At 36.0% G+C, this 12,581-nt stretch overlaps 1 protein-coding gene across 1 annotated transcript; it reads right to left on the bottom strand.

The window, feature by feature from the left end:
• Positions 1-2,694: 2,694 nt before the first annotated feature.
• Positions 2,695-11,864, bottom strand: LOC114646362 (P2Y purinoceptor 13-like). Its single transcript, XM_028794533.2, has 2 exons — positions 11,614-11,864; positions 2,695-5,110 (listed from the first exon to the last, which is right to left on the bottom strand). Exon 2 carries the CDS (start codon positions 5,095-5,097, stop codon positions 4,081-4,083), a length of 1,017 nt encoding a protein of 338 aa, XP_028650366.2. The 5' UTR covers positions 5,098-5,110; positions 11,614-11,864; the 3' UTR covers positions 2,695-4,080.
• Between the last annotated feature and the right edge of the window lie 717 nt (positions 11,865-12,581).

Raw genomic sequence — 12,581 nt, 5'->3', positions numbered from 1 at the left:
GGCATCTGTCTGTCTTCACGGCTTCCCACATCTCTTCAAAGAACATCTCTTCCATCAAACAGAAGCAGTAGGTACTGAATTTGTCATAATGGCAGGCTCTTTGTATCTTCTTCATCATCAGAGTTCAGGCTGACTCTACTTTTCCAGTTTTCAGTTTCAACACTTGCAAAGAGCTTTTGGAGGCAGGCCATGAAGGTCACCACAACACTTGCCAGGCTAGTGAAATAAAAATGGTTTAATAGATGGAAAGACAAGACTTGCTATTATACAGTAATCTCAATAACCAAAACATTCAGTAATCCATCCATTTTCACAGCACATTTTTTATTGCAGGATCGCTAGGGCTACTTACCAGCACAAGTAATGGGGTGCCAGCCCAGCTCAGGGTACACTCATGCACACACTTACATTCACACATGTAAAGCAGCTTTAAACTCACCAGTTATCATAACACAGCCACCTTTATGATATGAATGAAAGCTAGAAAACTCAGCAGAGAGGGACCGAGGACACTGGAGCATGTCGGGTCACAGTACTACACACTGTGCTACAGTGGCACCCATTTTTAAATCAGCCTTCAGTTTTTATGGTGTCTTTGTCAGCACAAAGTCACAAAAGAATAGAAGATTAAGTGGAAAATTTTTCAATTTTAAAATAAAGGAAGCAGCTTGCAAATTTCAAAATGAACTGGCAGTAAAGATGTGTACATTAACAACAAAAAGTGATAAATAGAATTGCTGACCCAGCAATTTGTATGTTAGAGAGAGAAGAGTCAGTGAGGAAACAAAATACCACAGAAAAAAGGAGTGATCTGCCATTTATAAGTAAGCAGAGAATTATGGACATACCTAGAGACAGAGGAGACACAACACAATGAAATAAAGTAAAAACTTACAACACTATGAAAAGGTCAAAATGTAATTATCAGTGACAAGAAAGAATTAATGGTTATACCAAGTGTCATGGTAAAATATACAGCTGTCTGGGATTTAAAGTAAATAAACAAATAAGAGTTAGGCAGATGAGTCCTTATGCAAGTTATATGAATTTGATTTTGTAGCTGAAGTAGTAGATGAATAAAATGTAATAGTGCGTCTTTAACTGATTTAGAACACATACATAGGAGCCAAAAATAAGGGTGCAATTCACAGTATGGCCAGGAGATGGCAGTGATTAATAAAAGAGTCAAAATGACAGCCCAGAAACTCTTAAGAAAACAAATTACATGAAGCTATTTATATGTTAATAAAAGACAGAACAGAAAGTTATATGTTACACTTTTTCAATTAAAAACACTTTACAATTTGAATGTTAATAGCCAGCATGTGTTACATAGTGAGATGTGCATTTCCTTTTGATGAAATATTGTTTTTTTTAGTATATGCAAGCATGATATACTCTAACTAGCATACGTAAGCTTGTTTCTTTAACATTTAGAAGAGATATGAAAGTAGAAGTCATGCGCTGGAACAACATTTTGGATTTCAACATTATTTGCTCTCCGTATGAGAAGTAAACATCATTTTGATTACTTTTTTTTTTATCAAAGTGCTGATGTTGCTTTTTAAAAACTGCATAATGCAGTAAATGAAAAGATAGCAAGAAGTAACACAAGATACAATGCAGAATAGTGGTTCCCAAACTCGGTCCTTGGGATCCACTGTAGCTGCAAGTTTTTGTTCCAAGCAGCTTCTGCTTTAAATTGGACTTCTGTCTCTCTTAAAAATAAAGGTGCCAGGGTGGTTCTTAGGAGTGATGCCATAGGGGATCCATTTTTGGTTCCTAAAAGACCCATCCACATGAAGGTTTCAGAAAGAGCTTTTATTTATTTAGACCTAGTTCTGCTTATTGAATCCATAATTTACTAAATTAGTGGGTTTAACGCTGAAGTAATTGCAGCCTTTCATCATTCACTGTTGTTTGTTCGGGTTTCTGCTCTGCTTGTTTTTAATCGTCATTATTAGGATACAATGAAGGGAGCAAACTATACAGAAAAAGGACAAAACAACAGGAAAACAACAAAAAAAGAGCAGTTTAAGTTACTGGAAAAAAATAAATATTTGTAAGTGTCTTATAAATGTAAAAACCATGCTGTTGTGCTTTTCTAAATGCTGAATTAAATGATAGCACTTATCTGGTTGAAACAAAAACCTGCAGCCACAATGGTTCCCCAGGACCACGTTTAGAACCACTGATGTAGGAGCTTCTGTCATCTAATGTGCACGAGCATCCTGTTGCTTGCTAGTATTTCTTTTTTCTTGCTTAGGTTTGCACAACTCATACTGATGTTGCAACATCAGATAAATGACAGTTAACATGGTGTACAGAACCTACAGGCACACTCATCAAAGAGATAGTCATAGGGAGCCAGAGCCTATCTTGATAAAATAAGGTGCCAGGCGAGACCCCACCTTGTATGGGATATCATTCTGCTATGGCACATGCTCCTCACACTCCCACTTCGAAAATGCATTAATTACTGACTTATAGAGAACATGTACACCTCAAATAGAAGGCACCTCAGGTTTTAAGTATGGTGTTATGACAACTTGCCTGTAGGTCAGAACGGAACAGGAACATTAGAATTCTGGCATTATCATTGCATGAAAATCATCAGGGTATGAGGTATCTTGGACTTTTATAAATATTTGAACGATTAGTTCTGTTTGACAGAAGATAAACATACGGCCCAAATTATTGCATAATGTATTTATTTGTCTCCTTAGCACATTCAAATGCAAAAAAAGAAATCATTTTCCAGAGCTGTAACACTACAGATGTGTAACCTTTGTAATAACTTTTCAACATTCATTATTGCACAATGCCAATGTCTCCTTTTTTTTCCTCCAGATTTCTAATATGTTTTCTTAGTAATTGCCAGTGTGAAAATGTAAAAAGCCACATTCACATTTTCAAACAAAAACACAAATAAAGTGCAAGTACAAGTAAAATCAATCAGAACAGATCAAGGTTTGGTTTGCAACTTTGCTAAATGTGGAAGACTGCTGAGAGTGCACAGAAAATCACTGACACATGTTCACTAAAAAGTCTGAAGGGATGCCAGGATTTTCAGAAGAACTGTTTGTTTTATGCTAACTTTATTATAACTCCTTCTTTTTAATACAATCTAAAACACTTTATTGTTGTAGCACCTTTTCAATAGCGAACACCCTCCCAAAGCATGCCATGCTACTTCAAGGCACATTTTGTTTCAGCTCCTCAAAGAACTATAAATTATAAAGTATAGTGCCTTTCAATAGAGAAACCATCTCCAGATGCTTTGCAAAGCAGAGACAGATTAGGTGACTTGCTCAGAGTCACACAGATGTGGCTGTATATCACATACATATTTTAGAGCATTCTGTATGTCTAAGCCTAAATAGAAAGTGTAGAACAGTGAAAATATTTCTTTTATATTTAATGGAGTTGATTCACCTGTCGGTTGACAAAGTATGAGCTGATAACCTATTCCAAATTTAATTTTACATCAAGTTATATTATAACATTTGCACATATCTGTATGGAAACAACACTTTGGAATATAGCTGATGCTAAACTGAAACAATTTCCAGATGTCCATTTTCTTTAAAGCACCTTTTTTCCAGTCACCATCAGAAATGGAATGCCATTCCATCACAGGAAGCACTTGCTCAGTTTAGAATCACCCGTCCATGTGACTTCATGACTTGAAGTGGTTGAAAGAATCAAGGAAAACACACAAACCCCTCCCAAAAGGCAGCCATATTATTTCTATGTACCATATGGAAGAATTTAATGCTTTTTTTTGTCTGTCTGTATATTGATGTAGTTCCATCTGTCCATTTTCTAATCTTCTTATCCAGTTTTTCTTAGGAGGGAACAGTGGGAGAAGGTAGGGGCCCACTCTGGATGAGGTGTCATTCCGTCATAGGGTACCACAGGGCACATTCATTCATGAAAGGCCAATTTAGAGTTGCCAGTTCTATATCTTTGGGATTATGGAGAAAATCCAGAGAAATGCCCGCACAGAAACTTGAAGAATATGCAAAATCCCTATTGGTAATTAGAAGATCATTTCATTTTTTAAGTGACATCCACTCTTTATGTGCCACTCTGTTGAGATGTGTCTTCACCTTTCAGTGTACCTTCTAAAGGATACAGATTATCTCTGTTGCGTCTTATCATTTTCAACAGTCTGTTTCTAAATAATGTACATAGAATTATATATATCAGTGGGTCTAGACAAGTGTTAGCGGCTGATAACCACAAGGTAAACTGCTTGGCAAGGTACATGGCATTCTGTGACATACAGTTGGCTTTTGCTCCGGCTTGCCACCTAGTGTAAGGAATCCGGAGGATATGGTATGGAGCAAAGCAGAAGAAAAACACGAATACTACGATAAACACTTTGGCTGTAGTTTTCTTTGAAGGATCTCTTTCTTTACTTGAGGAGTTTTGATAAGATTCATATACTTTCTTACTGATGAAAGTATAGAAGATGATCATCATGATAAACACTAACCAAAAAATGGCACTACAGACATAGACGACTAACTTGTGCCACAACAGTCCAAAGTGGCCCTTCATGGTGCTGCACTCTAACACCTTGACTTTTGGCGGTTCCTGGTCTGTCAGTACCATGTTTGGTAGTGCCGTTGTAAAGAACATCACTGTCCAAATGCTGCCTGTCAAGATTTTCCCAAATTTAGGGTCCCGTATTGCAGATTTACCAAATGGTTTTACAATCTTAAGGTACCGGTCAAAGCTGATAAGACCAAGCAGAATAATGCTCATATACATGGTCAAATAAAAAATAACAGCAGAATAGCGACAAACGAAGGCTTGAAGATGCAAAGATCCAAGGCCAGAATCTGCAAACACTTTAATGATGATTGCGACGGTCATCAGCACATCAGCAGCGATCACATTTTTTAAATAAACAATGAATGTTGTTGTACTTTTAATGCGAAGTGATATGAAAAGAGCCAAGCAATTGAGAATGGTGGAACCAATGAAGAGTAAGGAATACAGTAGAGGAAAAACTGTGCTGGACATAATGATATCTGGGGTGCAGTTGTTAGCAGGCTGCTTATCTGATTGGTTGATGCCAGATGACATTTTCACTACAGCCCTAAAATAAAACACAAAACACATTATAATATAGCACAACAGAGGATAATCTACATACCAGGTATTACATGCAAGAGAATGAAACACATTTCTGAAAGTTTGTCATAAGTTAAACCCCACTGCAGAGTGTAAGGCTGTGTTTACTCTACCAGGTCTCAATGGCCAACTTGGATTTGGTGAAGAAATTTGATTGGCTATTTGTGTTGTTTACATTGTATAGTTGAAATGGAGACATAGCGTTACCTATACATTAAACTGATGTGAAGTGTATGCGGCTGCGTGTGACTCGAGAAATAGCTAAGGTGTAAACACAGGTCCCCTTGTCTTTGTTTCTGCTGATGCTTTTCAGTTTTCAAAGATTTAGAAGCAGAGCTCTTTTATTAAATATGGTGAGTCAGCACAAAAGGGCTGTGGTATCATATGCCCTCAAGTATTCTGTGGTCATTTCTTTTACAATGATTCAGAGAAGAATTAGGACACACAGCAAGAGTCCAGAGAGGCAGGATAGTATTGTGTTTTGATGAGTCCCAATGATTTCCAAGTGGGATGAATTTACATTCAATTGTCTATGTATTAAAAATGTAGTTTCCTCCCTGTAAAACTGACCATTCTCTTCATCCATTAAGATTATTTTAACGTGTTGCCTGGTGCACAAAAATGATGTAATCAAATGACTGTTTTAAATAAATATCTATCTTAGACTGTTTAAATTCAGGCCATGGACAATCGGAATTGATAAGGAATTCAGGATGACAACATATGTGTTTTGGGTGTTTAGAAGAAACCTAATCTGTATCATTAAAAAACAAGAAAAAATAGAGTCAGAATTTTATCTGTCCATCCATGTATCTTTTGAAGCCACTTTTTCCATTATTAGGGTCCCAGCAGCATTATCTATGCCACAGGTGTCGAACTCCAATCCTGGAGGGCCACAGTGGCTGCAGGTTTTCATTCTAACCATCGTCTTCATTAGTGACCAGTTTTTGCTGCTAATTAACTTCTTTGCCTTAGTTTTAATTAACTTGACTCAGGCCCCTTTGTTGTCTCTTCTTCCTTAATTAGCAGCCAAACAATAATGAGACACAAAACAAGCTGCCACATGACCAGCTCACCTGTGCCCATCACACAATATCTGAAAATAGAGAAAGGTGAAGGTCTCAGTAAGGTTGATCTCTCAGATCACCAACACATTTTGACGATGTTCTTAGAAAAAACAGAAAAATCCACAGTTTTGGAAATGTCTGCTGTGACAGAATGAGAGCAGCAACAATCCATTGAATTAAATAACGAGTTTAATTAACAGCAAGAATCAGCTTCTCATTAAGAGATTGGTTGGAGTTTGAAATCCCAGTTTACTGTTTGCTTGTTTCAATCTCATTTCTGTTTGGTTGTCACTTAATGAAGAAAGGAATAAATTCAGAGGACTGAATCGTTAAAACGAGGCTATTCAAATGAAAGGAAAAGAAGTTAATTAGCATTGAAAACTGATCACTGATTAGGAAAAGGGTTAGAATGAAAACCTGCAGCTACTGCGGCCCTTCAGGCCTGGAGTTCAACACCTCTGATCTATGCTGTATTTACATTTCCACTCTGATGTAATCTGATTCAGATTATTTCATTAAAAAAAATGATAATCCTTTCAAACAGGTGTACACTGGAGGAAGTCAAAGATATAACCCTATTAGTTTTTTTTTTTGGTTATTAATTAGGGTAATGAAATACCAATTGATTAAATAAAAAAATATGATTGATTTTATGATACCAAATTTTAATAGTCAGTATTTGTGGTTATTTCATTGTTAACTTTGAAAGTAAAGCTTAATCGGAATGGTTACAAAGGCTCTATTTTAACAAAAATATACGGAATTGTAGACACCTATAGATTTTTCATGGCGCAGGCCCTGGGAAGAGCAATCAAGTATAAGGAATGGATGAAGCAAAAAAAGGAAACAATCTACAATTAACAAAACAAAATATCAGAAATACAAAATCAGAAATAAAAAAAACTGAAGCCAGAAGCAATAACAAATAAGCATTGATTGGTAAACCTTTAAGCCTTTGGTATACTGGGTCTTTCCTTTGCTAAGAAAGTTAAAGTTCCGACACTTTCTTTTGTGGGCTGTAGTGAAAAGTCAAGAAAAATGACACCTTTTATTGGCTAACTAAAAAGATTACAATATGCAAGCTTTCGAGGCAACTTTTGTGGGCTGGTTAATGTTTTATAGCAGCAACTTGATGATATCACAAGTCACATGTCTCCTGCATCATGTGATTAGCTATTTGTGCTCTTGCTGTTAACAATATAGAGGCGTGCATGGAAGACAATGCACTAAATAGTATCACCTATTAAATACAATGGTGATGGCATTTGTTGTTGGATCTCACCCCAGATTTTTGTTTCGTGGATGTTTTTATTATGTTCTTCGATATTTTTACATTTTTTTGCTTGTTTTAATAATTATGCTGGATGGGTTACATCTTGTGCAGTGAGACAGTGGAAAAAGAAGGAGGGCATCTGGAGACTTATGTGAATAAGATAAACTAAAAAATCAAGCACATTACAATTTAAACTGAAATGTGTGATCCAGACTTTCAAATGCGGTCTGAATTTGTCTTTATTATTGACTAGGAGTATCAACATCCTGTTGATACTTATTTTTAAACTTGACAACAGAAATGATCCACTTTGTTATCAACACTGTAAAAATAAGACATTTTGAATGCCAGTGTGTTTTAAGCAAGGCAACTTTGAATGGGTCAGACTTCTAACAGCATGTTCCTTTTGTGGACACAGCAAGCTGAACTGACAGTATTCAGATGTTAATGCCTTTAAATGTACATCTGGACAGGTCTGACTGTCTCACTGCCACCTACAAATATGTTATTGACAGCAGCAGACAGAAGTTCTTATGTGTGTTTATTGGATTCATGTTTGCTTTTTGTCTCTCTATTATTAAAAAAAAATCCTGGGAGAAAAAGACGGGAGACGAGACGTGATCTTCACGTTAAGATCACGGAAGACACTTAAAAGACCCGTGAGACAAAAGAAATTGGCCACAAAGCGTCTCGCGGGAACCTTAAACATGAGACTTTGTGCCAAAAGATTAACCCAGGACTGTCTCGCAATGATGTGGTCCATGAGATTCTTGCAAGACACGCCCTACTTACAACCAATATCAAATAAGACAACGGGCAGCAAAACATTCAGTCACCTAAATGATTTGAGCACACAAAGATCCAGGGTCTCAGCGCATATAAAGCGTATAAGGACAAAATGTTATAAATGAAACGTCGATGACTAAGCGAAGAAGAAAGTAGTACAGAGAAAAGAGACTCAAAAGCGTTGAGCAAAAAAGAAAAGAATAATCTAGGTGCAAATTCAGAAAATAAGGAAAGTAATTATCAGCCCGGAACAAGTTGAACTGAAAAAAAGCACATCCAATCAGGCTCAGAATTAAAAGACAGAGTAAAAGACAAAGGAGAACTTCATAAAGACATTCACAAAAATTGGCGCGATACACAAGTGGAGAAAGTTAAAGAATATGAAAGTAGGAAACTTAGAAAGTATAAAAAAAAAAGAAAGTAAAGATCGCAGTAGCGCAACCGAACGGAAATTATTACTCGAAAAAGGGAAAATAATCACCACGGACCAGGTGCCATTGAAAAAAAAGCATGACAAAGCGAGGTCAGAAATAAAAGACAGAGTAGAAAACAAAGTGAAACACATGCAGAGCAAGATACAGAATATGAAAGCAGAAAAAAACGACAGTGTCAAAACAAAGAAAGTAAACATCGCATTAGCACAAAAAAAGAGAAATTATTACTCTGAGAAATAACAAAAGGCGAATAGAGATCGAATATATGGACATAGGTGATATGTCAGAAGTATGTAAATATTGTAAGGCTTTGAAGTTTAAGTCAGAGAAAACGGGGTTTATCTCGCATGCATTTATTGGTTACTTTGCAAAAAAAATTATTAACTGCTGATGATGTAGATCATTTTGTCTGTGCTAAAATTCCAAACAGAGAAACCTATCCTGAATTATGGTACAAAATCATTAAACACATGTCTCACTGACCTCATTTAAAAGATTCAGCAAATTGGGATTCCAAAGATTCCAAATATTGTTTTTACAGAAGTTCTGAAATAAAAGTGAAACTAATGAAATGGCAACAATTCAAAGAAAAAAAATCTTAAAAGTGTGTATCCGGGAAACCAAACACGGGGGTTGGCGAGCGAAGCCAGCAGGGGGCAAAGCCTCCTAATTTTTAATATGTATTGTCTTTTCTTCCTCCTCTTGTGGTTCTTTAAAGTTTCCCCCTTGGGGACAAATAAAGTCTATCTATCTATCTATCTATCTATCTATCTATCTATCTATATATCTATCTATCTATCTATCTATCTATCTATCTATCTATCTATCTATCTATCTATCTATCTATCTATCTATCTATCTATCTATCTATCCAGCGCTATTATATATCTATATTGTGGTTTTGAAGTACAGAGAATCTGAAGTTGAGTTCTGTCTATACGTTTTTGTCTTCTGACAAAGTTGAATTTTTATTCATGTTCTCCATTTTGCTTGTATCATGGGCACCACTGCTATTCTAATAACATTGAGCTTGCTGTTGTCGTGGAAACCCATCTCAGCATTCCCGGGATTGTATAAAGTTCAATCACTGATAGCAACAATTTGCAGAGTGACAAACAAAAAAATTTTCTTCTGAATTCCTGGTGTCTGTTAGCTTAATTATGTAATTTTGTTTATAATTTTCGATGATGGTCCCTAATTAGAGTGAGCCCCCTAATTAGTCAGCAGACCTCGTGTGTTGTAATTAGTTATCAAAACACTCCCTGGAGGGTTACAGAAAGGTGTATCTTGGTCACTCCATGAGCTGATTGGCATGACACTCTGCCTGTTCACCATTTTGTTTGGTTCTTCAACTCCTGCTTTGTTTGATTTTGGTTTTCTGGTTTTCTATTTTTTTTTAATTGGTGATTTTTTTATAATTTTGTATTTTTTATTTGATGTTTTTTGTATTTTGTATATTATTGACTAAAATTTACTAATTATAATTTTAGTGTGGCCAGGTTTTTGCTGTTTTTTTCCCTCTCCTTTTTTCTGTTACAATTGCAACAATAACATCACAAAGTTTAACAATCAAAATGATTTTCAGCATATAAACAATACAGTGAAAAAAGTTCAACTAAATGAAACAATCAAATGCTAATATCATCCTCACACCAGCAAGACATGCTAACAACTAGGCCATGGCTTGAATGCCTGTACTGGAACAGCAGAGGGCTGCTGGTATATCAAATTTGTTTGGTGACTACACAATTTAACAAATAGAGGATGTGCTTAAATTTTGTTTTATGTTGTAATGGGCAATGCTTGCAGAAAAATTTGGTTAATATGAATTGGATTAACTAAGCCTAACCCTAACCAATAAGGCCAAGGGTAAACCTTAAAAAAAAAAGAGATTAATTTGCTGCTGCTTTGGAAAGAAGCAAAAAGATGAAATCCTAACCATTTTTAATAAAAGCAAAATAATGAAACTGCTTCCATTACAGACGAAGAAACTATTGGCAGCTGTAGACAATCCTCTGTGAATGCACTGACAGCTCATGTAGTAAGACTTGGTGATGGACTAAGAAGGCCAGGGTTTGATTCATTTTGCATGCAGTTCTGTGTTTAAATAATGACTGAAAAAAATATGTCTTTTTAACACTTTGTGAGTAATGGCTCAAATTACATAGATATGTCACTATCTTTTCCAAAGCCAGCCTTTTCTCAGACTTAAAGTAACTGGTGGGAAATGCACATGAATAGCTTTTTAGAGATCTGTTCCCAATTTAAAAAATGCAATATCATGTACTGTGATGAAGGCACATTATGAAGCCTAAATCATTTAAGAGGCACAGATATTCTTGAGGGGCTTGCATTTTATTATCTATGGATATCTGGTTTTATTTAGTTTTTTCTAGAGTGAAAAGAAAGACCTCCGTTTTTATGAGAGAAATCATTATTTACGATGTTTTATGATGGAACTATACTTGCACTAGCTCAAGATTTTTTGGATTGTGAACACTTATGTTTTTCCATCTTATGGTGTTTAGGGAGACAATAGCTCACTTGAGTGCCTGAGCTTTAAATCCTTTGAAATTCCATTTTATTTTCCTTTCTTTGTTTATTTTTTTTATTGTGCTATTGTGATTTGCCCCTAATTACATCCATATACACTTGTCTACTAGAAGATGTGTAAAATGTGCTTGATTTGGTAACAAATCTTAGTATTAGAGCAAGGAGAGAAGATGATCCTACACAGGAAGCTGCTTCACTAGTAAGAAGCCTATACTGTTTTAATCATTATGTTAAAACAACAGTGTACAATGTAAAATTAGAAATACATACAAAGTTCCCTCAGAATTGAAAAAAATGCATATTCAGAGTTTGCCACAGTGTCTACATTAATATAAATTAGTAAAAAGGCACTCACCATCAAACCTGTAGAAGAATTGTTGGAACTGCTTCTATAATAATCCTCTTCTAAGGCTGTGGTCACAATGCGCTAGCAGCATATAATTCCCTTCCTGTCAGGTCTCTTCCCCTTTTTGGTTGAACAGCAGCCTATCACAGCAGTGTGTGTCAATAGGAGGCTGCTTACAAACCTTCTGTTGATGTTAAAGTAAGCTTTAATACCTCGTACTGGCACCAGGTATTCAGAAATGACAATAAGAATAATATTCTTTTCATTAGTACTTGTCAAAAGCTGAACCATTCTGTCAGCATCTCTTTGACCACATCCTGAAAAGAGTAATGCTGTTATTGCCTCTCCCCTGTTGTGCAATACATACAATGAGTATTGGAACGACAAGGTGGACCAAAATGAAGTTGAAGTCACAGAGTATCGTTGTGAGTGCTGTGAGAAATTAGCACAACACCTAAAAAAGTACTTTGTTTACCTGCAGTATGGCATTGATGATCTGCTCCCTCTTTTGTTTGGCATGTCCTTTATTTTTAAAACATGTTTTTGATATTGATGATGAGGTGGTGCAGTGTTTCAGAGTATTGGGATTTAACCTGGCCCGTTTACTTTCTGTGAGGTATCTGCATGCTCTCCCCATGTCTTCACAGAGGTTTTATCTTACACATTTAAAAGTCAGGCATGTTATTTAATTGGTGACTCAGAGATTGTTTTGTTTGAGTCATTGTGATCTCTACCTAGTCATTGTGTTTGTATAGAACTTGAAACTTCTCCCTGCATCTTCATATTTCAACCCAAGATGCTGAAGCCATGCGCCATTCTGGTTTGTATTCTCGATTAATCGAGCCATGCTTATGATCATCCCATCAAGTGAGGGATTTTGCTTTGCTAACAGGACAGCCTTCCAGCTGGTGTGACACTGGACTAAATAAAATAGATGGCTAGATGATTGATGCTTTCTAATATGAAATTGCTTCCAT

Source organism: Erpetoichthys calabaricus, chromosome 2, assembly GCF_900747795.2.
Source record: "Erpetoichthys calabaricus chromosome 2, fErpCal1.3, whole genome shotgun sequence".
Lineage (NCBI taxonomy): Eukaryota > Metazoa > Chordata > Cladistia > Polypteriformes > Polypteridae > Erpetoichthys > Erpetoichthys calabaricus.
This window is presented reverse-complemented; position numbering and strand designations above follow the sequence as displayed.

What these genes read in the sequence shown, in the direction of transcription:
- LOC114646362 (XM_028794533.2), bottom strand. Translation starts at nt 5,097, where the DNA reads ATGTCATCTGGCATCAACCAATCAGATAAGCAGCCTGCTAACAACTGC.